The sequence below is a fragment of the Dendropsophus ebraccatus genome, chromosome 13 (genome assembly GCF_027789765.1).
Source record: "Dendropsophus ebraccatus isolate aDenEbr1 chromosome 13, aDenEbr1.pat, whole genome shotgun sequence".
Lineage (NCBI taxonomy): Eukaryota > Metazoa > Chordata > Amphibia > Anura > Hylidae > Dendropsophus > Dendropsophus ebraccatus.
In genome coordinates, this window is record NC_091466.1 from 70,688,911 (window position 1) to 70,716,269 (window position 27,359).

The following is a 27,359-nucleotide window of genomic DNA, read 5'->3' on the forward strand; positions in this document are numbered from 1 at the left end:
CATTATACACCACATGCTGATTGCTATACTGTACAGTAACTTATATATCACATATCCAGCTGCTGTGTTATCAGGGTTATACAGTTACTATACATTATACACCACATACTGCTATACTGTACAGTAACTTATATATCACATATCCAGCTGCTGTGTTATCAGGGTTATACAGTTACTATACATTATACACCACATGCTGATTGCTATACTGTACAGTAACTTATATATCACATATTCTGCTGTTTCTTATTGTTTGTTTCTTCTGTTTTACATGTTATTTAGAATAATAAATCATTATTTTTGAGGTGTGGAACCAATTGTCTGCATTTCTATGATTTCTTATGGGAAAATTTGCTTTGGTTTAAGAGTGGATTTGGATTACAAGCACGATCCCGGAACAAATTATGCTCATAATACAAGGCACCACTGTATATCTGATATAGATATATTTTTTATTATACACACTACTTAAGGACAGGTGTAGCTCTGCTTTTTTTGTGTGGAATTAATCTGTTGTTTTCCTAATCCTGGAAAACCCCTTTAAGTCTTCCTTGTCAAGACACGTTAATAAAGGGTTGTATCCTTGTAACCTCGTCATTGACCTCTATAAATAATAATGTGGTGGTTGTGAATAAAAACAAAAAAACAATAGCGCTTTCGGACCCTTTTTTCTCTCCTTACAAATGAGAGCAGCTCAGGTATTTATGGCATATACTATACTTTAAAGGGTTTTCCAAGATCAGAACAACATGGCCGCTTTCTTCCAGAAACAGTGCCACTCTTGTCCTCAGGTTGTATGTGTTATTACAACCCAGCTCCATTCACTGAGCTGAAATACCACATACAAAGTGAAGATAAGCTCTGGAAGAAAGCAATCATGTTTTTCTAATCCTGGAGTACCCCCTTAAAGCGTAACTGTCATATTTTTTTTTATTGCAGAAATCAGTAGTATAAGCGATTTTAAGAAACTCTGTAATAGGTTTTATCAGCCAAAAAAGCCTCCTTCTGTACTCAAGAAGCAATCTCCCAGCCTCCCCCCCCCCCCTGACTTATCAGGCAAACACGTCTTCATTACAGAGAAGCCAGTGAAGACGGGCTCTGCCCTCTCCATTGTAAGCCTATGAAGGGGGGAGGGGCTGAGGGAGATGAGGGAGCAGGAAGAGGTGACATGAAGGTCAGCTGTTTGTAGACTGTCTGGGCACCTAAACCGCTAAATTCAGGTGTCAGAAAGGTCAGTGCTTATCTATGAACTTACTGAGAGAAGATTGCAGGGTGTTGTGCTGTGCAGGACTGCTCCGTGCTCAGTCACTCCTAACAGCCCCTCCCCTCTCCATAGCCACATAATGGAGACAGAAATCCTGCTTCATCTGATGTGAGGGGGGAGGCTGGGAGATAGCTTTTTCACTACAGAAGGAAACTCTTTTAGTACATAAAACCTATTACAGAGTTTCTTAAAATCGCTTTTACTATTGATATTTAATGTTTTTAAAAAAATGGCCCTGAAATGACAGTTACGCTTTAAGTCCCAATAACACAGCAAGCCTTACAATTTATTCTTCTCTAATCTTTTTCCGGTACAGTCGGTCTCTAAATGCTCCAAAAGATAAATAACAACTTATGTAGGCTCAAAAGTTTTAACACTTTCTAAAAAAGCACAAAAAAAAAACAACACAAAGTCAGATGTATTATGGTAAGCTTTTATTTCCCATTACACATGGCACACAGGTCACATGGAGTCTAGTCTACACAGATCCTTATAGCTGAGCTTCCTCCATATATCGACTGATCTTAGAGATCAAGACGGAAACAATGGCAAAGAAACACTGTGTAACCCACCATGTGACCCTGATGACTGGAAGCACTTGTGACATAAAGGTAATTTTAGGCCCAATGTAATTAAATAGTGTGTAGAGTAGATGGCCGGTTATACAGCTGACCAGCGATCACCAACCTTAAGCCCCTATGCCATTGCTGTCTCTATGAAGCTTGTTGTAGAGGAGGATAAAGCTTCCATAGTCCGATTCCATCTCTCACCAGCCTGAAATACATGGCCTTCCTATAGTAAGTGTGCAGGTCTGGTAGCCGTATGCTGGAGATCACTACTGTAGACTGTCTCCTCCAGCTGCACAGACTGCAGGGGTATGAAGAACCGTACAGGTTAGTGCGGTACAATACACCAAGGCCATATCTCATCCTCCGCCAATATTGTCTGGTGGTGAGCTGGTCCAGAAATGCTGAGGAAGCGATGATGACATTCCTGTCCAATATGAGGAAGGGAAAAAAAAACAAACAACCAGTCAAACCATATGATACCAACACAATGCAGATATAAATGCAGCAGAGCGTACACCCATCATACATACTAATAAAGCTTTACACATCAATGCCGTTTCACATGGGCAGATTACGGACACAGTTTTAAGGGGCTTTTACACAGGACGATTATCAGCCAGGAGCATTGCAAGAAACACTCCTGAGGCCGATACTCGACCCAGGTAAAAGTGACAGCAATCTGCCAAGGAAGGGGTAGGGAACCTTGGCTTAAAGGGGTTATCCAGTGCTACAAAAACATGGCCACTTTCTTCCAGAGACAGCACCACTCTTGTCTCCAGCTTGCTACTCAGTTCCATTGAAGTGAATGGAGCTTAAAGGGGTTATCCAGCGCTACAAAAACATGGCCACTTTTCCCCCTATTGTTGTCTCCAGTTCAGGTGTGGTTTGCAATAAAGCTCCATTTACTTCAATGGAACTGCACCCAAACTGGAGACAACAGTAGGGGGAAAGTGGCCATGTTTTTGTAGCACTGGATAACCCCTTTAAGCTTTGGCTGTCCAGGCATGATGGGAGTTTTGCAACAGCTGGAGAACCATGGTTCCCTACCCCTAAACTAAGGACTGGGAAACTCTGGATCCTCGGCTGATTATGTCTTCTGAGTAGGCTTCAAAATGTATTGTTATAGTCAGCACATCTTCCCAGGTAAACAGGGTTATGGACAATAACAAAAAAGGAAAACATATACATATACCTGTGCTGTCAGAATCTAGGTCACACAGTAATACATACTTACCTAGTGTGCTGCTGAGTGATCTCGCATCCTGTTTTCTGGCTCTCCCGTCCAGCGGCTGTCTTCAGGCCCCGCCTCCTCCAGAATGATTGACAGCCAGTACAGCCAGCCGCCAGATCACAAGCAGCGTGGCTGGTAAGTATGCACTGCTGTTTGCTTATGTGATGTTGTATAGCATTATGTACGTTGTCGGTATATGTGCAAATCCTTCAATAAACTAAGGTAAAAAAAAAAAAGTATACACTGCTTGTGACCTAGAAACTGACAGCATGGATATATACACATCTGAGCTGTGAGTTTCCATTGCTGCACAAACAATACATGAATCGTTCTTGCAGCCGCGCCGCTTGATTTGTTGCGCCATGTAAAGGTACTACAAACAAGTGCCAATCTCGCTGATCGGTGCTGATTGGCAGACAACAAATCTGTTAATGTAAAAGATCCCTTAGATTTGGGTCAGGACAGGAAGCCCCGGCCTGACTCTAGGTCTCCCAGGTGTCACCTCTAGTCATAAGGCCAGAACGTGCATCTAACACGGCTAAACCGGCCTAAGAAACCATTGTTACATACCAGATATTATATTGGCCTATGAATGACGAATGGCCTTCGGCTTTCCAGGCATGATGGGAATTGTAGTTTTGCAACAGCTGGAGGGCTAAGGCCATCGTGGCACAGAACTCACTTATGTCTTCTTGCGGATTTGTAGAATATGGATGTCTTCGCTCCGGTACTCCTCATCATGTTTATCAATGGTCACTTCCTCATAGTCAAAATGTGTTTTCAAAAGCTGCAAAAACAATAAAAAAAATAAAATAAAGAACATACTGCAGTGAGACAAGATGACAGGAGCGGCAACTGTGTTCATCCTGATCTGCCTGATTCTCTAACTATAGGACACACAGAACAAGCAGGAGAAGATAGGCAGCAATGTAACTCTATATAACAATACAGATTCTTTCCATTCTGGGCCTGCGGAAAGCTGGGTGACCACCACCTATGGGAGCTGTAAGGGCTGAACAGGGATTTCTATTTCCAGTGCTTATGCATATACTATGTTCTGTGTGTGGTGTGGCTGAACCATATAGCCCTGACAATACCTGGTCTCCTAATCAGTCTCTAGATCAGTGTTCCCAGTTGTCAGAGAATACTGGGGGTTGTCAGTGTTAACAGCTAGGCAGCCACCAGGAGCAGTGGCTGAATACAGGTCCAGAAGAACTACAACCACCAGCAGAGGAGGTAAAGAATAGGTATGAAATCACTAATTTCTTACCTCGAAAAATTTCCTTTCTATTTCAGGATTCTTTCCGGTGGTCCTCTCCTCATAGCAGCAGATAATACACGTCTGGCTGCCGGCCAGGTCCCGCAGGGTCTTCAGTAATGGCTTCAAGGACTGTAATGAGGAAGGTGGATTGTAATCCAGGCAGGACTATCCATTGGTCGAGTCTGGTATGACAGCTGAGCTACAATGACGTGACTGGATGTGGACTGTAATATCACACCTAACCTGTGGACAGATGTGGCGCTGTTTCATGTCTCTTTCATCCTATACAACCCTTTTTACATATGTCTCACTAAGTCATATGGGGCGATAGCCACATGACTCCAATCTGGTGCCACTAACAGAGTCCATATCTGTGCTGTAAACTGGTGGTCCGGTCAAGGACCAGGAGGAAGGACTGGTTGCACCCGCACTGTAAGGCTGCATATGTTGTACACTCATACAGTAGGATACCTCACCCATTTAGAAAAGGAAGCCCTGAGGATAGAAATGTCCATATAAAGGACACACTTAATAAATATCTGTCCATATATGGATAATTACATCATCGGAACTTCCCAGAGCAAGCAGTTCAGTCTTCCTCTGCTCATCTGGACCTCCCCCCAGGGTGGTGAGACTGCTGACAGCCGCCCAACACACACACAGAGCTCCCCTACATCTAATGGGCCTATTACACCGTTTGCTCCTCGTTCCCCCAGGCCTCCAGACTAAAAAATTTACCTAGGAGCCATTGGCTCCTAACCTGAAAAATTTAGGCGCCAAATAGAATATTTGGTCGCCAACATTTTAAAACATGTATAATTAATGTTATGTTAAATGGGACTTGCTGTGTGCAGAGGCCACGGCAGCATCCTCCTCCTTTACATCCTTTCTTTTCTTAGTTTGAAAACGTTCAACATGGAAACTTGCAACTTGACAACCATATACCCCCCTGCTGCCGGTGTGTTCCCTCAGCCAGCTGCCATCTTACCGGCAATGATCTACTAATATATATATATATATATATATATATAAATATATATATATATAGCCCCCGGCAGCCGATGACATATAGCCCCTGTGGCAATGTATATGGGAAGTGGTACTGTGCCGTGTATACATACACACACACTGAGGGAAGTGGTACTGTGCAGTCTATATATACAGACACTGAGGGAAGTGGTACTGTGCAGTCTATATATATACAGACACTGAGGGAAGTGGTACTGTGCAGTCTATATATATACAGACACTGAGGGAAGTGGTACTGTGCAGTCTATATATATACAGACACTGAGGGAAGTGGTACTGTGCAGTCTATATATATACAGACACTGAGGGAAGTGGTACTGTGCAGTCTATATATATACAGACACTGAGGGAAGTGGTACTGTGCAGTCTATATATATATATACAGACACTGAGGGAAGTGGTACTGTGCAGTCTATATATATATATATACAGACACTGAGGGAAGTGGTACTGTGCAGTCTATACATACAGACACTGAGGGAAGTGGTACTGTGCAGGGTATATACATACAGACACTGAGGGAAGTGGTACTGTGCAGTGTATATATATACACAGACACTGAGGGAAGTGGTACTGTGCAGTGTATATACATACAGACACTGAGGGAAGTGGTACTGTGCAGTGTATATATATACAGACACTGAGGGAAGTGGCACTGTGCAGTCTATAATTACACATACAGACACTGAGGGAAGTGGTACTGTGCAGTCTATACATACAGACACTGAGGGAAGTGGTACTGTGCAGTGTATACATGCAGACACTGAGGGAAGTGGTACTGTGCAGTGTATACATACAGACACTGAGGGAAGTGGTACTGTGCAGTGTATACATACAGACACTGTGGGAAGTGGTACTGTGCAGTCTATACATACAGACACTGAGGGAAGTGGTACTGTGCAGTGTATACATACAGACACTGAGGGAAGTGGTACTGTGCAGTGTATATACATACAGACACTGAGGGAAGTGGTACTGTGCAGTCTATACCCCCCCACCCCCACGCACTAACTACCGCACCTGGCCGCCATCACAATAGACACACTACCCAGGCCGCGGTCCCCCCCACACACATTACTGGCCGGCCGCCACCCCTGCCGCCCCTCCGGTTATACTCACCCAGTCACCAATAATCTAAGTATGGTGCCGCTGGGGTGAACTTGAGGATCCGCCGGGTGAGGAGAGGCGGGAGAGAGGCGCTGGATGAGTGTGGCGCCTCTGCGGCCGTCCGTCCAATGAATGACGGACGTGCTAGATGACGTCACTGGAGAAGCGTGTCCCCAGTGTGCGGAGACACGCTTCGGTGCAGCGTGCGGAAGGCGGTCACTGTCCTTAAAGAGACAGTGCGCCGCCGCCGGGGCCAGTCGCAAATTTGCAAAATGTCAGTCGCATTGGCGACCATTTTGGTCGCCATCTGGAGCCCTGTCCCCGCTCGCTGCCGCCGCTATTCAACGCGGCTGAAGCGAGCGGGTGAGTGCGGGAGGGGGCGGCGGGGAGCTGCGGGGGGGCTGCCCGGGGGATCGCTGATCGTCCGGGCAGCCCATAGGATATAGCAGCGTCTGCTGCCGACGCTCCTATTCAACGGAGCGACGGCAGCAGATCGCTGCTATATCAGTCGCTTGTTTTTCAACATGTTGAAAAACAAGCGACTGCAACGATCAGCCGACATGAACGATGTCGGCTGATCGTTGCACTCTATTCCACGGGACGATTATCGTCCGTAGCGGCCGATATCGGCCGAATACGAACGATAATCGTTCCGTGGAATAGGGCCTTAACCTAATGTGTGCATTGGCAGTTTACCCATCTTCTCCACATTCCAAACACATGGATGCTCAGAGAAAACCCAGAGCGCATGTGTAAGGGGGAAGATCGGGAGAGATTGTTGTGTCAGTAAGAGCAGAGAGTATGTGCAGCGGCCTATAGAGTCCCTTGTCCAGCTGGATCACACTAACCTGCAGGATATCCCAGTAATAAAAGCTACACACACCTCCTCATAGTAGATACAGTCAGCCATCAGGATATAGTCAAGAGAAGGGGGGATATCCACAACGTCCTCACCCCTGAAATACACAATATATATATATAGGTTTTATATGTACTAAGAACAACACCGGCATCAGCGCCAATTCTACAGGTCTCCGAAATACAAACCATTTTAGTACCTTCACTTGGCAGAAGCCGGTGATCAGCGCCGAGTTACTTTCTATGTTGGTTTTCATCAAATCTTGTAAATCTTCAAGATCGGTGACAGTGACGCTGGCTCTGAAATAGTAAAGGAGCGATCAGTCATAGACGTACGGGACGGAGCGATCAGTCACAGACGGTACGGGACGGAGCGATCAGTGACAGACGGTAAGGGACGGAGCGATCAGTCGTAGACGGTACGGGACGGAGCGATCAGTCACAGACGGTACAGAGTGATCAGTCACAGACGGTACGGGATGGAGCGATCAGTCATAGACAGTACGAGACGGAGCGATCAGTCATAGATGGTAAGGGACGGAGCGATCAGTCATAGACGTACGGGACGGAGCGATCAGTCACAGACGGTACGGGACGGAGCAATCAGTCACAGACGGTAAGGGACGGAGCGATCAGTCACAGACGGTAAGGGACGGAGCGATCAGTCACAGACGGTACGGGACGGAGCGATCAGTCACAGACGGTACAGAGTGATCAGTCACAGACGGTACGGGATGGAGCGATCAGTCATAGACAGTACGAGACGGAGCGATCAGTCATAGACGGTACGGGACGGAGCGATCAGTCATAGACGGTACGGGACGGAGCGATCAGTGACAGACGGTAAGGGACGGAGCGATCAGTCACAGACGGTACAGAGTGATCAGTCACAGACGGTAAGGGACGGAGCGATCAGTCGTAGACGGTACGGGACGGAGCGATCAGTCACAGACGGTACAGAGTGATCAGTCACAGACGGTACGGGATGGAGCGATCAGTCATAGACAGTACGAGACGGAGCGATCAGTCATAGACGGTACGGGACGGAGCGATCAGTCATAGACGGTACGGGACGGAGCGATCAGTGACAGACGGTAAGGGACGGAGCGATCAGTCACAGACGGTACAGAGTGATCAGTCACAGACGGTACGAGATGGAGCGATCAGTCATAGACGGTAAGGGACGGAGCGATCAGTCATAGACGGTAAGGGACGGAGCGATCAGTCATAGACGGTAAGGGACGGAGCGATCAGTCATAGACGGTAAGGGACGGAGCGATCAGTCATAGACGGTAAGGGACGGAGCGATCAGTCATAGACGGTAAGGGACGGAGCGATCAGTCATAGACGGTAAGGGACGGAGCGATCAGTCATAGACGGTAAGGGACGGAGCGATCAGTCATAGACGGTAAGGGACGGAGCGATCAGTCATAGACGGTAAGGGACGGAGCGATCAGTCATAGACGGTAAGGGACGGAGCGATCAGTCATAGACGGTAAGGGACGGAGCGATCAGTCATAGACGGTAAGTGATGGAGCGATCAGTCACAGACGGAAGGGACGGAGTGATCAGTCACAGATGGTACGGGACGGAGCGATCAGTCACAGACGGTACGGGATGCAGCGATCCCCAACATGGGACTACAACTCCCATTATACCCTGACCACCAGGGCTTCCTCTCAGAACCACCACCACCCCTATCTACAGGGGAATGGGGCTGCAGTACCACACATTACCAGTGGACAGGTGTGGCGCTGTGTTGGATCTGAGGGGGAGGAGCTTGACACACCCAGAGACTCCTCCCACTACACTGCTGCAGCACTAGGAATAATACAGGGTCAGTTCTGCCTCAAGTGTCACTTTAGCATTGGTTGGCAAAGCATGATGGGAGTTGTAGTTTACAGTAATAGGCTATCCAAGACAGGACACTAGTGCATGCTGGGAGTTGTAGTTTATGTTCATGGAATGCATAGGACAGAGCACACTCGCAGTGCATGCTGGGACTTGCAGTTCTCACCCCAGAGTGGCGGCCATGATGCCCACAATGCCGGTGCCTGAGCCCAGCTCCAGCACACGTCTCCCCGAGAACAGCCCGGGCTCCGCACACTCCCGCCGCTCCAGGAACTTGGACAGGACGATGGCGGCGTCCCACACCACACAGCCCACGTCCCCGGAGCTCAGCTGCCGGATCTCCAGCACCGACCCGTCCCGCCGCTCCAGCTCCCGTATAAATACTCCCGGCTCTTCCGCCATGGCTGCTGAGGAAAAAGCGGCGCATGCGCACATATGCAGCCGCGGAATTCACGTTCATGCGCAGGCGCGGTGTCCAGCGCGTGCGGTGTGCTTTACGTTCTTGCTGATAAAAAAAAAACTATTCTATAAAACTGCAAAATAAGATTACAAACCAAGATAGTACACCATTGCTGCAGTTATCTCCCCCCCCCTCTTAAAAGGGTTATTTTAACAAGTTGATAGATGGGGGACTGACTTCTAAGACCCTCACTATTTCTAAAAAGGCAGGTACACATATCCCCAGTGAACTGAACTGTTTCATGGAGTACAGTGCTTTGTGATGTCCAGAAGTGGCAGAGAATGAAAATGTATTTGTGGCTTTGAATGCGTCACGCAGCTCCATTCACTTAAAGGGGGTTATCCGCCATGTCAGGAATGGGGGACCTGTGCCCCTCCCCAACGATTGCAAAACTACAAATTCCCATGATGGGAATGGTAGTTTTGCTTTGGCTGGAGGGGGGTAGGTCCCCCATTACTGCCCTTCTCTAACGGGGGACAATATAACAAGCTAATAATTAGGGATCTGACTGCCGAGACCCCTACTATAGGGTCACATCCATTCCCCCCATGCATAGGGTGCTCAACGCCTATGCGCTCCATTCATTACTATTATTTTTAGGGACTTACAGGCGGACTATGTTCAGTGTATTAAAACCAATGGATCAGGCCCAGATAGACTGGTTTAAAGCGACTCTGTACCCACAATCTTACCCCACCAAACCACTGGTACCTTCGGATACTGCTTTTAATCCAAGATCTGTCCTGTAGTTCGTTTGGCAGGTAATGCGGTTATTGTCATAAAAAATAAATTTTAAAATTGCAGCCCCGGAACATTTACTTCTGTTTGAACATTGCACAGGTCCTTAATAATCCAGCCCATGTGCTGTGGTAACACAGGTGGGAAATAATAGGCAATCTGCCTGGAGCATTCCTAATGATGAGGAGGGTGGGGAGGAGGGACGGAAGGGTGGTGCAAAGTTAGGGCACGGGGCTGCAATTTTAAAATAAATTTTTAGGACAATAACTGCATCACCTGCCAAACGGACCCCAGGACAGATCTTGGATTAAAGGCAGCTATCCAAAGGTACAAGTGGTTTGGGGGGTCAGATTGTGGGTACAGAGTCGCTTTAGGATGGCTGGTTGTTCTGCTGGTTTCATGATGTATACCACAAATGTTTTATTACAGTATGATCACCGGTGGCTGAAGAAGTTCTGGAAAATATTGAAAAAGCCATAGGCCATATCCAGATTTTCCCATACTTCCTAGGGCTCCATCCAACCTTTTCAGCCACTGGTAATCAAATGCGAATGATCAAACTCAAACATGAGTCAGACCACACACACACACACACACACACACACACACACACACACACACACACACACACACACAACAAGAGAAATAATGGAAATCAGTCATCGTTTTAAGACTACTGTAAATTTATTACATCTGTTAAGAACAAAGATACAAAGCACAGTAAAAGGCCACAAGACAGGAAATAAACGTGGCTCTGACATCTGTACAAACACTGCGGAAAACCTGATAAGTCATGTGACGGCCATCAGAGGCCGGGTCCGAAAACTAAAAAGAACGTCCATTGCCAAGATCAGAAGGATTCCCGCCATCAGATTCAACGGAAAGGTCTTCCATAGGGGAAGAAGTTATGTTATCCTCACTTTACCCCTCCCCCCCCGCCATGCATCGCTGAACCCCCTCCCCACTTATTATACTTCTAGCAGACAGAAGAAGATGGATCCAGAGTAAGGCATAACTGGATAAGATACTGGATCATTCATCACTGAAATCACAACACTTCACTTCTCCAGAGGGCAACAGGTTTTCAATAGGGGGAAAAAAAGTGACCGCTTTACCAAAAGAAGGGAAGGGGGGCATTGTGATCACAAGACCCTAAGTGCCCGTGTGGCCTGCCCCTCCGCCGCCATACAATGCAGACCGCCGCAGGTACAGGCCACACGTCCCCTGTAGGATCCCGCTCTCGAAAACTTTCTATATACAAAGTGCAACGACTGAATATTTTATAAAATACTTCCATTTCTTTTCTTTAACCCACCGCATGCCATATGCGAGAAGTCGGGGTGGGGGATAAAACTTTGTCAAAAAAAAAAACTACAATCTTCATTCTTAGTGTTAGTGAAATGAGACGTTCTATTCTATCGGAGTTGTATCCTATAAAGAACCGGGATCCGAGCATAGTCGTAGGAAAATCTACATTCATGGTAGAGAGAGAGAGGTTTGATCTCGGTAGAAAAAGGCAACTCATGAGCGTAATCTGGCTTATACCTGCTAAAAGAAAGGAAAAAGGCACGTCTGAATACTCTGCATGCTTAATACTAGTCTTCTGTTATCCCGTAGTGTGGATGAAGGAATAGACTTGTAGTGCACTTGTTTGTATTTGGAATTCATGTGCTGTCGGGGTGGGAGGGGTCCCCATTGCTCTCTGGAGTCAGCGATGACTTAGGCTGACTATACACTGACACAAGGAGACCTATGCTCATAGCAGAAGCTCTATGGCCGTTCCACAGCGTAACCTTGTATCTCCATTATCATGTTTATGCATGAGGGCAGTTGTGTTTTGCAACAGCTGGAGAGCCAAGGTTCCCTACCCCTGCTCTAGTATCACCCATACTAGTGTTCCCCAATCTCTGGCTACACAGTGGTTGCAAGTCTACAACTCTCAGCATGCCATTTCCTGTTTGTGGCCCTTCAGTTGATGTGAAACTACAACCCCCCCCCCCCGACATGACAACTGATGAGAACAACTGGAGGGACACAATATGGAGAACACTGCCCTACCACACCTGTGACTTTAAAAAAAACTCTGAAGTCACAATGTACCCACCAGTCATATTATAAGACTGTAGCTTAAAGAGGTACTCCAGACCCGACTGGGGCCGCACTAGTGCATGGCCCTTTCCACTTAAGTCAGGGAAGAGGAAATATCAGCCTTCCGGCCACAGACTGTCCATGCATGATGGGAATTATAGTTTTGCAACAGCTGGAGCTGGGCCGATGGTTCCCCTTAAGTCTATGGGAGTTAGTGAACTGCTTGTTCCAAGCATGAAATTTGAATGTGACTTCCAAGTATTACAAAACTGGGGCTGCCCCCCAGTATACAGACGGCACCAGTACCCATCAGGGATTGATGGAACCGCTCGTTTTATGTAGATTTCATTGACTTTAAAATCTGCTTGCTGTCAGTGACTGGAACATTCACTCTTGGACAGACCCAATACTGCATAGCTGTATCCTTACATACTAGTACAGTGATGCATAACCTGCGGCCCTCCAGCTGTTACAAAACTACATCTCCCATCATGCCTGGGCAGCCAAAGGGTATGCATGCATGACGGGAGCATGAGGGCCGCAGGATATGCACCACTGTACTGCAGCTACCACAGCTCAATGTCTTATGTTCTAGTTCACACCTATCTTCTCTATCCTGGTTCTGTAGATGTGAACAGAGTCTAACTAGCATCTAAATAGTCAGGCCTGTTCAGCCAGATAATGCTAAAGCAGATTATCCAAAATCCCAGCTATAAGAAATAGTAATGTGAATGTAAAGCCATGTTCACACAGGGAACACAAAAACACACTTTCTTGTAAGCAAGACACCTAATTCATATCTGTGACAATTGTAAAAAGTAACAGCTTGTACACAAAGGTCCTAAAGAAAAGAGCCAAACTGCAGGTCACGGTCACATGCAACCTGCACAGACGTCAAGGAAGGCAAAGTTGCATGTGACTTACGACCCAATCTCCAACAAATTTGGATTTTGGCCTTATCATGGCGCCACAACTACAACTTAATACAACACTGCAGTCGTTGCAATTCACTGACAACAAGCAGAACTCTTGAAAATGCTGAGTATATTAGTAATTGGCAATTTTCATTACACAACAACCAGTAATACCTGTTTAAATGACAGCTTCAGCTCTGCTACATCTATGTATTAGTCCACCGAGAAAAATGGTTCCCCCTGAACGTTTGTTCCCTGACAAAATGCTGCTAAAAAACAGAAAGAAGTGAACCAGAAGGCTGTGCATGTACCCAGGGGGCTCCGCAAACCAAAAACCAGGACAGGCGGGAATGACGGAGGATTTACTGACACTACGTCCCGCTCTCGGTTTGGAAAGAAAAAAAGGCCACTTAGTGTTTCTGATAAGCGTGACATCATATCCCTCCAAATAATACACCGTAAGGGTTTTCCCCCCAGATTTTTGGCTCATTGTATAGAAGCGGAGTCGGCTCGGCCTGGAGGGTGCAGTGCAATAATAGGCAAAAATAATAAGAATTCCAAGAAAAAAAAGCTTAAAGGGGAAATTAAGGAGCAGACAGCACTGTGTCCCCAAAACAAGGCAAGGAGGCGAGGCTTTCCCCTGAGGCAGTAACACGCTGTTGTAGTGTCTAAAGGCCGTAGTGTGGAGAGTCAGTCCTTCCCGGGAGAGGGGGGGGGGGGTCGTTCCTGCACTTGCTTTTTTTGATCAGTAGCACTTTAGTGTAAGAGCGTTATAGTTAACCCCTTTGTGGCTAAGCGCCTGGCACAGAAGGGGTTAACAGTGGAAATACAGTGCCTTATCAAAATAAATTACAAAACAAAAACAAAAGAAAGCTAGTAAAAGTACATCGCTGATCCCTATCCAGTGTCGAGGACTTCTGGCGCCTGTAGTCATTGCGGCGTTTCTGCGTTTTCCAATAATGTCAGTCTGTGCAAAGGTGGATGGGAAAATTCCCTTTTGTAAGTCTTTGGTGGCAGTTTTGGTAGCTGAGGGCTGGAATTCTGCCTGGGGGGGACCGGCGGAGCCGCAAAAGGTGACAGGTTGTTGTGACTGGTGCTGAGGCCACAGCAGCGGCGCAGCGCTCTTGGTGACGGGGTGCTCGGAGGGGTGTTAGGAGAGTTTGGGACGGTGTTGGCTTCCCGGAACCAATCCTGCTCTCGGTGGAGGCGGCCTAGAGGTGGAGGCTGAAGATTCAAGGGACAGTTTATAAAGTGTTCAGGAGGCCTCTGGGGCACAGGCGGCGGAGTGTCAGGAAGAGGATCTCTTGGGGGAGGAGGAGGTGGGCTGTGCAGTGGTCCATCAAAAGGTCCGGTGAACACAGGGACTCTGGGTTGGATCTTTGGAGGTGGAGGCAGTCTGGGTGGTACAGCCGGTGGATCTTCATCAGATCTAGATGTTCCCTGGATAAAACAGAAGTATAAAGAGAGTTGATCTTACAGAGTGATTTCAGAATAGACATATACAAAAGAGACAGGCGAGAGGTGTGATCAGTCTGACTGCCAGGACCCTCACCAATCATGGAGGGTCCTATCACCATGCCTGGTTAGAGGGGTAGAAGAACAGACCTGTTTGCCCCTCCAGTACCTGACAAAAAGAAGAAAGCTAAATGCCGTATTTGATTATCTTTATCAGACCCATAAAATGGCAGATGCAAAATTCACTTGGAGGACAGGGGACCTTTGTTCTGATTCATGAAATCCCAGAGGACAAAGCCCCCTCCCCCAAATAATCAAAGGCTACTAAAAGCGACTGATGTATTTTGGGAAATCCCTTTAAAATCTCTACAATTGTGCTTCAGTTGAATGGAATCCGGTGCTCTGGACGGGAGGACTGTAGCGGCATCCGACCTCTGGTGCTTAACGGCTGAGCGAGCTGAAAACGTCACGACCGGGGAGGTAAGTGGACGTTGTTGTCTTCATCCACCCCCTCCCCGGCCATAGTGGGAAAAAAAGCCCTTCCGCCTGGGGTACCCCTTTAAATCTTTTAAAAGTCATAAAAATAAACTTGCCATACCGAATAGAAATAAGTAAATCTCTAATACCGACATGGCGTCTGGGCGTTTATGGATTTGTAGAGCTGATATTGAACTCAATGAGAACTACTCAGTACATCTCATGTCTACAATTCAATCGCGATATCATGTACTCTCAATTCCACCACATGGCAGATAACACGTACCGAGAGGCTGCAGGCATCTGGGTCAACTTTCTTACGTGGAGGCAATGGAGGAGGAAGAAGAGGCTCTTCGCTTAACCTGTGCAGACTATTACAAGAACTAAAGAAGGACTCTATAGGACAAAGAAAAACGGAGGTGAGTGAGAAATACAGAGAAATGTAAAGATCCCAAATCCCCCTAGACCAGTAACCCCAACCTGGTGCAAAACTACAACTCCCACTGAAGGCTGTCCTGGCATAATGGTAGTGTTAGTCCAATACTGTGTAGTTCTATTCCGAAGCTATGGATAGTCAGCTGGCTATGGGACAACCAATTGTTTTTGGTTTATAGTCTATGCAGTTCATGGCAAAGTGTTGTGTACAGAACTGCTGTACAAATACCTTAAAGTGAATGGGACTGAGATGCAGAACCTGTACAGTGCTGGAACAGTGGAGCTGTGCAGTAAAAAAAAAAAAAAAATGGCTGCTGGACGTCTCTTCTGTTTGCAGAGCCCCCCAATGATACAAGTCCACTCCTGCACAATGTGGAGGGTCTGGGTGTCACACTCATGGTGGGTAGGATGAGGGCTATGTGGAATATACATGGGTGCGACCCATTCATATAGTAATAAATAAGGATTATACTTACTGGAGTTTGGCAGAAGAACCGGAGCAAAGATGCTGTTATTACCTGTGAAAGACAAGGAAACCCCAATGTTATAATGGAGCCAATGTGTATGTAGTACTACAGTAACCAACAGGGTTTTATTTCCACCATTATATTGTCTACTATTATATATAGCATAAGCAGCACTGAGCTACATGCATGTGAATACAGCCGTCCAATGAGCAATGGCTGAGCCACCGAGCTGATGGTGAACCAGTCACTTTATACAGTAAAGATACAATAGATTGTCCGAGAAAAATTAACTTAAGAATGAACTGTGGATTGGTGAAAGGAGATGTAAGAGATTGTGCGGAGTCCAACCTCTGTATCCCCTGCCGATCTTAGAATGAAGCCGGCGGCCCAATACGAAGACCGGCGGGGGGTACAGACACCTCTGAGACCTGTATATTGGAAGGAAAAAGGGGACACTATGGATGGCGGTCCCTATCCCTACAGGTAACGCTATACCCAGTGACTCGGGGTAAACAAATGATGGACGTGTGGGGCGTCTAACGCGGGTGTGTCTATCCAATCCTCGCCTTAGGGCACTAGTGTAACATGCCCTAAGCGGAGTTGACGTCCTTAAAAGGACGGCCTGCACCGTTATCCTATCCCTTACTCTCCGGATTTTACCCCTATACTAGTGTTTATTGACCGTCTCACTGGGGATCCCTGAACTAGCTAGCATTACTAGTGACAACTCCAGACTGGGATGTATTGTACCCTATAAAGATAAAAGACTGATGAGGCGGAGGGGTTAGGAAATCAGAGATGTACAGTAAAAAATAGCAACAATATACTTATCGGAGGGTGATCATGTCATTCATAATGTGATCCCAGTAATGGTGATCTGGTCCCTCCTATTCCAAAGTACTGTGTTTAAAGATGTATAAAACATACAGATGTACACATATTGCTACAATGCAAGTCAAACAGATAAACAAAGCGAAGACTAGAAATACATGTAAACAATATAAACTGCCAGCCAGACACGGTATATCCAACTCCGATTACTGGGTTATACTCATCACTGGTCCGGGTAGCAGAGCGGTCTCTACGCGTTTCTTCTGCCCCCATCAATCATCAGGAGACCTGGTGGGGGGGTCTGGTATAGGACATCTGTAGCCGCGATAAACGTCATGCCACAATGATGGCTGCTAGGCGTCTAACAGCCTAGTCACCGGGTATAGCGTCACCTGTAGGGATAGGGACTGCCATCCATAGTGTCCCCTTTTCCTTCCAATATACAGGTCTCAGAGGTGTAAGTCCGGTTACCATACCGGCACTTATAGGAACATAAGTCCGGTCATTATATCGGCATATAGAAGAAGCCCGTGGGAACACCACAGGTGGATGTTTTTTACCAAACTGTGTTTTTTTGTGTTTCTTCTGATTTGGTGTTGGTTTTTCTTTTTTGTCATATTCACTTTTGGGTGATCAGTTTTTAATACCATAATAAACAGTAAGTTTTAGTTTATTCCCCAGGCATGGAGCTTTATTCCAGTGATTGGGAACATACGATTATAAGTGGCAGTGATATTGACATTATGAGGAACATTCTAATGTATCAACACCCCAGTTGTCAGGATACCTACTTGCTATCAGTGAATGTAAATTTATTTTTTTACCACCAGGGGGTGCAAGCGTGCCAGAATGAAGATGATGATTAATATTATTATTATTATTTACAAAGCTCCATTGATTCCAGAGCGCCATAGGGGATGACAAACAGAACATTACAAAATCAAAGCACCTTACATAAATATGGTAAATGGCCGACTGATACATGGGGAAAGCGGACACTGCCTGTAAGGGCTCACACTCTACACATGCTCACTCTGCAGGATTTGATATGACATACTGTAATAAGCCGTGAATAGTGTTGAGCGGATCTGTTAAAATGTTCGGGTTCAGCAACATTCTCTCAGCGTTTGATTCTCCACGACTGAAAAAGTTTGATAAAACCATAGGCGGCATCCGACTTCTGCAGCCACGGAGAATCAATCGATGAGCGTTGGGGGTTGGGATAATGTTGTCGAACCCAAACATTTTGTCAGGTTCGCTCAACGCCAGCCATGATGTAATCAAGAATGTGTCCATTCACTAAGAGCTTGAAAAGAACTGAAACGCAGAACATACTCATAAACCAGCTGGGGGGACAGAGCGGACTGACTTACCGTAAGTACTGTTCAGATCAAGGTCTAAAAAGACGCTGAGCTCAGACGAGGCAGAGACCGGAGGGGTGGAGGGGGTGTTGGGTGAAATGGGTGGAGAGGTCGTAGATTCGTGTTCTGATTCGGTGATCCTGCTGAAGCTGATCTTGTATGGTTCCCTTTCTAGGGGCGTTGGATGTCCACGGAGAGTGCCAGAGGATGACAGGTGCCGGCCGCTATTTGGTCTTATGCCAGGAGACTTCAATGGGTAAGAAGTTTTTCGTGCCTGTAAGAAACAGAAGTGACATAGCTGAAATCCTTGTGTGCCTGGATGATGTTATAAGGTGCCGTGCACGCCTGTAACCACATACAGTCAGGTCAATGGCTTTTTACAAGTCACCCAAGTGTACCTGTCAGCACAGCCGCTGCCGGATCAGCAGTGATTTCCGCTCTTCCTCCGGAAGTTCAGGTCCCGTGCATTATGGTCTCGTTCCATGGACACCCAAACTTCCAGATGAACAGAGGAATTCACGGCTGATCCAGCAGCGGCTGTCATTACAGGCACACTTTAAGCCTTGCATTAGCCATAGGTTTTGTCTGGGTATACTGTACAAGAATATACAATATACCCCACTATATAAAGATAAGAAATACTTACAAATCTGGGGGGCTGCTTGCAGCCTCGAGGCTCGATCTCCAGCGATTTATTAAACAAATAGTCTGTGAAATCTTTCTCCAAGGTATTCCCCATAGGGTTCAGATTCTCAAAGAACCTCTGCAATGAGATAGAGGACAGTAAAGGGTTAAACAAGGTTATCCAGGCTTAGAAAAAACATGGCCAATTTCTTCCAGAAACAGCACCTCTTCTGTCCTCATGTTGGGTCTGGGGGTTTTGCAGCTCAATCCATTGAAGTGAATGAAGATGAGTTATAATACCACACACAACCAGAGGACAGGGGTAAAGCTGTTTTGCAAGACAGTAGCTCTGCTTTAACTAATCCTGGATAGTGTTGCTGTAATTAAAAAAAATAAATAAAAATCAAGGTGTCAGAGACATGTCAGAAGGTGTGGGTGCTGAGATCCACTGATCGCTAGAACTGGTAGGGAGAAGCACTCAGCTAAACGCTTCACTCACCACAGCTCTCTGCTTGCTCCAGGAAAGGGGCCCATAGACTTTGTATAGTCAGTCTACTGCAGCAAAAAGGGAGAAGCACTTAGCCGAGCACTTCTCCCCATTCTGTTGGAGGGGTCAATGTAGTTTTCATAAAGAAATTGCTTTAAAAGGAGACTACGCGTGGTAAGGGGTCTTCATACATGGATTCCGAATTGAAATCCTTGCTCATTTTATACCTGCCCCGGCCTATACTCTATAGATTTCTGTACGTTCGTACCCGGATGTCCGGCTCCACCCGTAAACAATAAGGCTGGTTTTGGTACTGCTGGATCTCCCCCGTGATCTCGGCTACTTTCCGCCTCTTGCTGAAGTTGATCAGTTCTTTGCCGTGTCTCTTCAGGAAGTCTGGGTTCCCTTCTTCGGTTTTCAGTATATTTGTTAAATATATTCCTGGAATAAAAGTTGGGAATATGTGGGAAACAAGGAACGGGTTCGGGAGAGATATAGAAGTAATCTGGATCTTCTAACGTCTTACGTGCAAATGACTAATAAGCACAGAGATCGCTCAGGACAATGGGGGATGGGTAGCATGGACTCACCAAAAAAAGGCACACAAGGTGGGTTGATTGACTTAAGTTTTGCCAAATACTTCTTAAAGTGATCCTGACTAAGCTCCACCGCTTCATCCAGTATTCTCTTCTTCCTCTCCTGTAACGCCTGCAGAGGACACACAAACCCCACGGTCATCAGCTTCATATGAACGTGTGATCTTGCATGTAAGAGGAGGATGCTCCGTCACTCACCTCGAAGGTGTGATCCAGCCGATACACGGGGACAGAGTTCACTGCGCTTACAATCTCCAGAACACCATTAAAATTATTCAAATCTTGAAAAACTTGAAGAATTTCGATAATTCGACTAAAAACCGCCACCCGCTCCTCAAAGTTCTCAGTCTCCACAAGACACCTGGTCACAGAGGAAAGATATCAGAGAGAATTTATCACCAAGTCACAAGGAACAGTTCTGCTAGGTCTTCTGACCTCTCCCTATTTATATGCAGGCTCAGCTCTATGGGGAGAGGGGAACATGGATACGGCCTATGGTCTATGGCTGTATCCAAGCCTTTCAGGTCTCCCTAGGGCGGCATCCAACTTCTGCAGCCGCAGGGAATCAAATGTTCAAATGTGTTCAGGTTCATGAGAACGTTGCCGAATCTGAACAGTTTGACAGGTCCACCCAACACTGGTCTTTGGTAAGACCCAAATCTAATGAACGTCCCCCAGGGGAAAGGAAAGTATGGGCACTCGAGTGGCCGATTTTTACAAGACTAAATTATTGGGCGTCGTTCATTAGATTTGGTGGATCTTACCATAGACCAGGGTTGTGTGGACCTGTCAAACTGTTCAGGTTCGGCCACTTTCTCATAAACCCAAACACTCAACATGTCATTCATTGCAGCGGCAGAAGTTGGATGCCGCCCTAGAGTGTCCTGGAAAACATGGAAACAGCTATAGGCCGTATCTATGATCCCCTCTCACCATAGAGCTAAACCTGCATATAAATAGACAGAGAGGTCAGAAGGGGTCAGAGGTCAGAAGGCATATGTGTGTAACTATGTTTTCTAGGACTCCCTAGGGCTGCATTCAACTTCTGCAGCCGCAGGGAATAAAATGTTGAATGTTCAGGTTCATTAGAACGTTGCCGAACCTGAATAGGACCACACAGCACTAGTCTATGGTAAGATCTGCCAAACCCAAATCTAATGAACCCCCCCTCGAGTGTCCAGACTCCCGCAGGAGACTAAAGGAATCGTCCACTGATTACATTCGGCTTTAGCGTTCCTTACTGCAGAGTCCCTCGGCTCCAGCAGTGACCGCTATTGTTTTGTTCTGGGACATGTGACTGTGCACGACCAGCATGACCAGTCTATCCGGTCAGTCTGTACAGTGTTTTGCCTTGTAAGTAGACGCCGTTCTCTTCTGTCTATGTATAACCTCTGATAACCCACCAGACGCTGACTGTCACATGACATCAGTACATCGTCCCGTACACCATGACGCATCAGCAGAACTTACTTTTCAAACCAAAGCGTGAGATTTGTGGTGTGACGAATCATCTTCAGGAGGTTAGGAGAGTGGATTTCTTTGTCTTCTTTAGTCCAGACGCTGCCTACGAGTTCTGACGGCTGCACGGCCCTGAAGACAACAACAACCATTACAGCTGAAGGAGCAGAGCTGAATACTGTACATACTGATACAATATCCTGCAATACTTACCTGTACAGATCAGACTCTATGAGAGTCAGCTGACGAGCGATCTCTATAGGATGCAGGGTCATCAGGTCAAAGGTCTCACACTGACCACCACGACTTATGTGCCACTCGATAGGGGGAGGGGGACTCTCAAAGGTGATATTGTGGCTGATGCCATTGGCCTGAGCTTGTTTCTTGCGTCTGATGATCTTGGCAATGGATTCCACCCATTTCTTCATGGATTTTCCTGAACAGGAAAGAAAATATGTGAATGTGATGAGAACGGGAGACCTTTCCGCCACATCTCCCTGGCCTAATGGAGACTTACCTTTAACACTGGATATAAAGGTTTCTAATCGCTCCAGCAGCTCCAGGTCTCTCTCAAAATCATAGAAATGATGTTCAACCCAGTGCCGAAATACGTTTAATACCCTGCAGGAGACGAGACAACTCTGTATATATAGTATATAAGAACAAGGTGGTGAATGGCAAGATCCACATGATGCCCGGACACAAGGTCTCACACTGACCCCGCCATCTTGTCTTTCCCAAATACCGCACCCTGGTGCCATCTATTACCCAGGACTGCAGGACTGGACACCCACCTGAGTTGCACTGGCTGAACATATTCTTTCCTGAATCTCTTAAGGTTGGCGCTAATCGGCTGTTCTCCTTTCTCTATCGCGATTCTGTCGGCTTCCGTTGGTTCAGGATCTGGGATCTCAAATCTATAGAAGAGCAAGAGACCATTTTATTATATTAGTTTGGTTTTTTTTGGATGCAGCAAAACAATAATTCTTTCCAAACTATCCAGTGAACTTCTATTTAAAATATCCAGTCTTACATTACTTTGCAGCTGCTGTATGTCCTGCAGGAAGTGGTGTATTCTATCCAGTCTGACACAGTGCTCTCTGCTGCCACCTCTGTCCATGTCAGGAACTGTCCAGAGCAGGAGAGGTTTTCTATGGGGATTTGCTGCTGCTCTAGACAGTTCCTGACATGGACAGAGGTGGCAGCGGAGAGCGTTATGTCAGACTGGAAAGAATACACCACTTCCTGCAGGACATACATCAGCTGATAAGTACTGGAAGACTGGAGATTTTTTAAATAGAAGTTTAAAATCTATATAACTTTTTGACACCAGTTAATTTGAAAGAAAAAAAAAAATGATGAACTATCCCGTTAAAGGGGTAGTCCACCCAAATTTTTTTTCTTTCAAATCAACTGGTGCCATAAAGTGCCAGAGATTTGTAATTCACTTCTATTAAAAAATCTTAAGTCTTCCAGTACTTATTAGCTGCTGTATGTCCAGCAGGAAGTAGTGTTTTCTTTCCTGTCTGACCCAGTGTTCTCTGTTGCCTTCTCTGTCCATGTCAGGAACTGTCCAAAGCAGGAGCAAATCCCCATAGAAAACCCCTCCTGCTCTCCAGACTGGAAATAATACAACTTCCTGTTGGGCATACAGCAGCTGATAAGTACTGGAAGGCTTGAGATTTTTTAATAGAAGTAAATTACAAATCTCTGTCACTTCATGGCAGCAGTTGATTTGAAAGAAAAAATTTTTGGGTGGACTACCCCTTTAACCCTCTATACTCCAAGAAAAACCCCCCAATCAAACATGGGGGTGGGCTGGAGACGCCAGCGGTGTAGTCACAGGGTCTCAGTCAATGACCTAGGAGGCTGATATGTTTGTGTTTTATCACATGAGGCAAAGGGCAAGTGTAAGGGAGTCATCTGGATGAAGAAAAAGATTTTCACCGGAGTACCCCTTTAACATGTCTCTCCAACATGTCAAAAGTATTTTAAAGAAACAGTAACCATTTAAGTGAACCAAGGCCTGCTGTTAGTGTCTTATTTTTCCCACCTAATGACAGTATACTGGATTTACTTGCCTTTCAATCAGCAAACTCAGTAACTCCTGCGGCTTACAGAACGAGCGATACGTGGTCAGAAAAGTGCGTACAAAGTTAGGATCTGCGGGAGGGAATAACATGTAAATATTCTCTCGTGGTTAAAGTGGATTTGTTATGGCTGGTTTCCATGGGAAGTCGCTGAGCACTTACCTGCATACATGTGATATGTCAACCTCTCGATGAGCTTCACCACCGTCCCTCCCTTAATAATGGGAATTCCTCCCCTACTTTGCACATTGTCCTCAAAAACAATGTTCTCCTCGGAATCCTCCTCCACAAAGCGATAAACGTCCGGGCTGGGCAGGCGCAGGGGTTGCTCGTTCTCCTCCTGAATGAGCACAGAGTCCAACATACGGTCCAGTGTGCTGCGGTACTGCAATGAAATCAGGGCCGCCATCCAGTTGTTCTTCTCTTCGGCCGTCTTGGCGGCAAAGACAACGTTGTTCTCATCTTTGGAGAGTAACTCGAAGGCATGCCTGCAGTCACACGTGTCCTCTCGATCCACCACCTGCACCTTCCTCATGATGAATTTCTCCTTCAGGCGATACTCGGCAGTGTTGTATCCGGGGATCCGGGACTGACCGTGATTCATCTTACAGCTGATCATCAGGCCGTCAAAAAGGAAGATGTGTCGTTCGTGCTTGGCACCCACCCTGGTCAGGGAGCCCTCCATAATAAACTCATTGCAACACTGCCCAATGTCTTTACCCTCCCAACCATCAATGTTCTTCTGGATTTCATTCATTTTCTTAATAGCCAGATGTTTGCTGCGCATCTGCCCATTGTAAAGCCGCCAAATGGTCTCCCTGAAAAACACGAGAAACACGGTGATCCACAAAAGTAAAAACACCACATCTATATCCATTGATCATCCATCAGCCATCCCCCATCCAATCAGCCATCTCCCATCCATCAATCATCCATCTCCCATCCATCCGTAAGCCATCTCCCATCCATCCGTAAGCCATCTCCCATCCATCAATCATCCATCCCCCATCCAGTCAGCCATCTCCCATCCATCAATCATCCATCTCCCATCCATCAATCATCCATCTTCCATCCATCTCTCGTGTTCTCCTCTCTTACCCGGGCCGGCGGCGTGGCGAGTGCTTGTTGTAAATACGCTCCATGCTACATCGGAGGTTGAGTAGAGCAGTGATGGCTTGTTTTAGACATTCTCTGTCCTCTTGGTCTTCGCTTCGTTCTTGTAACAGCTAAAAAGGTTGGCAAAAAGTAATTTTTTGAACACATTAGAATATTAAACTAATGATGATGAAAATTTACAATTCTACAAACAGAGGGAATTTTTTTTGCAAATGAAATGGTGTCAGAAAGTTATACAGATTTGCAATTTACTTTGATTAAAAAAAACTCCAATCCTCCAGTACTTATCAGCTGCTGTATGTCTTGCAGGAAGTGTCCGACACAGTGCTCTCTGCTGCCACCTCTGTCCATGTCAGGAACTGTCTAGAGCAGGAGAAGTTTTCTATGAGGATTTTCTACTGCTCTGGACAGTTCGTGACATGGACAGAGGTGGCAGCAGAGAGCACTGTGTCAGACTGGAAAGAATACACCACTTCCTGCAGGACATAAAGCAGCTGATAAGTACTGGAAGACTGGAGATTTTTTTTTTTTAAATAAATCTGTATAACTTACAGGCAATAGTTAGTTACAATTATTAGTCCCCTTTAGGGTACAAACCCACTTGGCGGGTCTGCAGCGAGTCTCCATGCTGCGTTTTTGCAGCGAGACTCGCTGCAGATCCCGGCCCTATGCTTTTAATGGCAGACAAACACGCAGCAGGGATGTACATCCCTGCTGCGAGTTTGTCTGCAGCCCGCCCCATTGACCCCCCGGCCGCCGGAGCTGATACTTCACCTGATCCCGGCTCCGGCGGTTCCCGATGTCTTCAGCAAGCCGGAGCGGGGACCAGGTGAGGTATATGCTCCAGCCAGCCGCCCGCAGCCCCGGCCGCCCGATCGCCCCCCCGCAGCCCCGGCCGCCCGATCGCCGCCATACCCCCCCCCCCCCCCAGAGCACCAATCGCACGCCCCCCCGCAGCCCCGGCCGCCCGATCGCCCCCCCCCCCCGCAGCCCGGGCCGCCCGATCGCCCCCCCGCAGCACCGATCGCACGCCCCCCCGCAGCACCGATCGCTTACACGCCCCCCCGCAGCCCCGGCCGCTCGATCGGGTGGGCGTGCGATCGGTGCTGCGGGGGGGGGGGGGGGGGGGGGTAGTGGGGGGGGGGGCTAGGGGCGATCGGGCGACCGGGGCTGCGCGGGGAGGCGATCGGGCGGCCGGGGGCTGCGGGGGGGGGGGGGGGGGGGCGATCGGGCGGCCGCGGCTGCGGGCGGCTGGCTGGAGCATATACCTCACCTGGTCCCTGCTCCGGCTTGCTGAAGACATCGGGAACCAACGGAGCCGGGATCAGGTGAAGTATCAGCTCCGGCGGCCGGGGGGTTAATGGGGCGGGCTGCAGACAAACTCGCAGCAGGGATGTACATCCCTGCTGCGTGTTTGTCAGCCATTAAAAGCATAGGGCCGGGATCTGCAGCGAGTCTCGCTGCAAAAACGCAGCATGGAGACTCGCTGCAGACCCGCCAAGTGGGTTTGTAACCTTAAAGGGAAAATAATAGCTGGTTAGACCCTGCACAGTACAGTAGGCAGGGACACTGCTGATCGGTGCAGAAGAGGAAAATTAAAAGTCCACCATTACTCAGTGTGCCCTGCCCTATCGGCCCTGATCACCCCCTGTACCCACAATCTTACTTCCGGCCTAATGGACTTCACACATACATAACCTGATCACACAATTTCAAGAAGAAAAGGAAAAAAAATATGCCGTCTCACCTCCAACAATTCAAAATAGTGCAAACAATGGTAAACAGGAACCAGCATCAGACGGGGGAGGACGTATCTCACCGCTTCTTTAAAGCCTTCTGATATTGACTGCAAAGAAAAGATGTACAAGACATTGTAGAGGGGCACAGGCACAGACTGCGAGGGGCACAGACAGTAGTTCCTCCATAGCTGGCCATGTTATGGACAAAAACGCGTTACCTGAAAATGGAGAGCGACAGTCGGCTTAGCCATGAGGTTGTTGAAGTGCTCTTGGAACTGGGTAGCAAGGATGTCCTGGGATAAGGTTTCATAGGGGTCGAAGGCCTGCTCCTGAGGGAAGAACAGGGGAGAAGGTTAGGGATCGGGATTAAATGCTGGAATATCAAACAGATCAATGTGAAAATTAGATCAATAATATTCTGTTAGCAACGACCCATAATGCACCGCTGGCATAAAAGAAGCAGCAGTGGTGCTATCCACGGTCCATAACGTCTCCAGATTACAGCTCGGGACGTTCCCGAGAACTGATCATCTGCTATAGCAGGGCATGCTGGGAGTTGTAGTTTTGCAACAGCTGGAGGGTCGCATGTTGGGGGACACAGGTATACATGATGTATGGAAAGCGCGGAGCTCTTACTTCTGCCAAATCTTCAAAGCAGCTTCCAACCAGCGGATGAGGACTACTCTCATCCGTCATCTCCACCGTGTCCTCAATCAGACCAAGAAGCTTCACCGTCAGTTCATGGATGTCCAGGATGTTACTGAAGATGATCTCTATGTCCTGTGAGGAGACAACATACAGATATCAGCTTATACTATATACTGTAAAATTCTGCAGGCTTCAGAGCTGGAAT

The 27,359-nt window shown here is 47.1% G+C and overlaps 2 protein-coding genes across 4 annotated transcripts in view; both read right to left on the minus strand.

Annotated features, from left to right (window-relative positions):
- Positions 1 to 1,676: 1,676 nt before the first annotated feature.
- VCPKMT (valosin containing protein lysine methyltransferase) lies at positions 1,677 to 9,580 on the minus strand. Of its 3 annotated transcripts, none has more exons than XR_011359490.1 (6): positions 9,337 to 9,580; positions 7,509 to 7,619; positions 7,345 to 7,417; positions 4,335 to 4,454; positions 3,635 to 3,851; positions 1,677 to 2,257 (listed from the first exon to the last, which is right to left on the minus strand). XR_011359490.1 is itself a non-coding variant. In XM_069949901.1 (6 exons), exons 1-5 carry the CDS (start codon positions 9,570 to 9,572, stop codon positions 3,747 to 3,749), a joined length of 645 nt encoding a protein of 214 aa, XP_069806002.1. In that variant the 5' UTR covers positions 9,573 to 9,580; the 3' UTR covers positions 1,677 to 2,257. The 3 variants fall into 3 exon arrangements, 2 of the variants coding, with proteins under 2 accessions (XP_069806002.1, XP_069806003.1); XM_069949901.1 differs by having other exon boundaries at positions 3,747 to 3,851; XM_069949902.1 differs by lacking the exon at positions 4,335 to 4,454 and having other exon boundaries at positions 3,747 to 3,851.
- A 1,453-nt stretch (positions 9,581 to 11,033) lies between these two features.
- SOS2 (SOS Ras/Rho guanine nucleotide exchange factor 2) overlaps positions 11,034 to 27,359 on the minus strand; it is a 34,785-nt gene continuing 18,459 nt past the window's right edge. Inside the window, exons 6-23 of the mRNA XM_069951186.1 lie at positions 27,143 to 27,286; positions 26,725 to 26,835; positions 26,515 to 26,613; positions 24,750 to 24,877; positions 23,814 to 24,469; positions 23,643 to 23,724; positions 22,356 to 22,478; positions 22,079 to 22,182; positions 21,775 to 21,997; positions 21,574 to 21,693; positions 20,302 to 20,464; positions 20,098 to 20,215; positions 19,776 to 19,948; positions 19,043 to 19,159; positions 18,409 to 18,670; positions 16,214 to 16,255; positions 15,589 to 15,698; positions 11,034 to 14,810 (exon numbers count right to left, since the gene is read on the minus strand). Coding sequence (XP_069807287.1) covers positions 14,301 to 14,810; positions 15,589 to 15,698; positions 16,214 to 16,255; positions 18,409 to 18,670; positions 19,043 to 19,159; positions 19,776 to 19,948; positions 20,098 to 20,215; positions 20,302 to 20,464; positions 21,574 to 21,693; positions 21,775 to 21,997; positions 22,079 to 22,182; positions 22,356 to 22,478; positions 23,643 to 23,724; positions 23,814 to 24,469; positions 24,750 to 24,877; positions 26,515 to 26,613; positions 26,725 to 26,835; positions 27,143 to 27,286 — 3,285 coding nt within the window. The 3' untranslated portion in view covers positions 11,034 to 14,300. The remainder of the gene's footprint in view (positions 14,811 to 15,588; positions 15,699 to 16,213; positions 16,256 to 18,408; positions 18,671 to 19,042; positions 19,160 to 19,775; positions 19,949 to 20,097; positions 20,216 to 20,301; positions 20,465 to 21,573; positions 21,694 to 21,774; positions 21,998 to 22,078; positions 22,183 to 22,355; positions 22,479 to 23,642; positions 23,725 to 23,813; positions 24,470 to 24,749; positions 24,878 to 26,514; positions 26,614 to 26,724; positions 26,836 to 27,142; positions 27,287 to 27,359) is intronic.

Coding starts and splice junctions, on each gene's coding strand:
- VCPKMT (XM_069949901.1), bottom strand. CDS start 9,572: ATGGCGGAAGAGCCGGGAGTATTTATACGGGAGCTGGAGCGGCGGGAC. Junction 7,418..7,508: donor CAAGTGAAGGTACTAAAATG/GTTTGTATTTCG, acceptor TGTGTATTTCAG/GGGTGAGGACGTTGTGGATA. Junction 4,455..7,344: donor ACTGTATCTACTATGAGGAG/GTGTGTGTAGCT, acceptor TCCTCATTACAG/TCCTTGAAGCCATTACTGAA.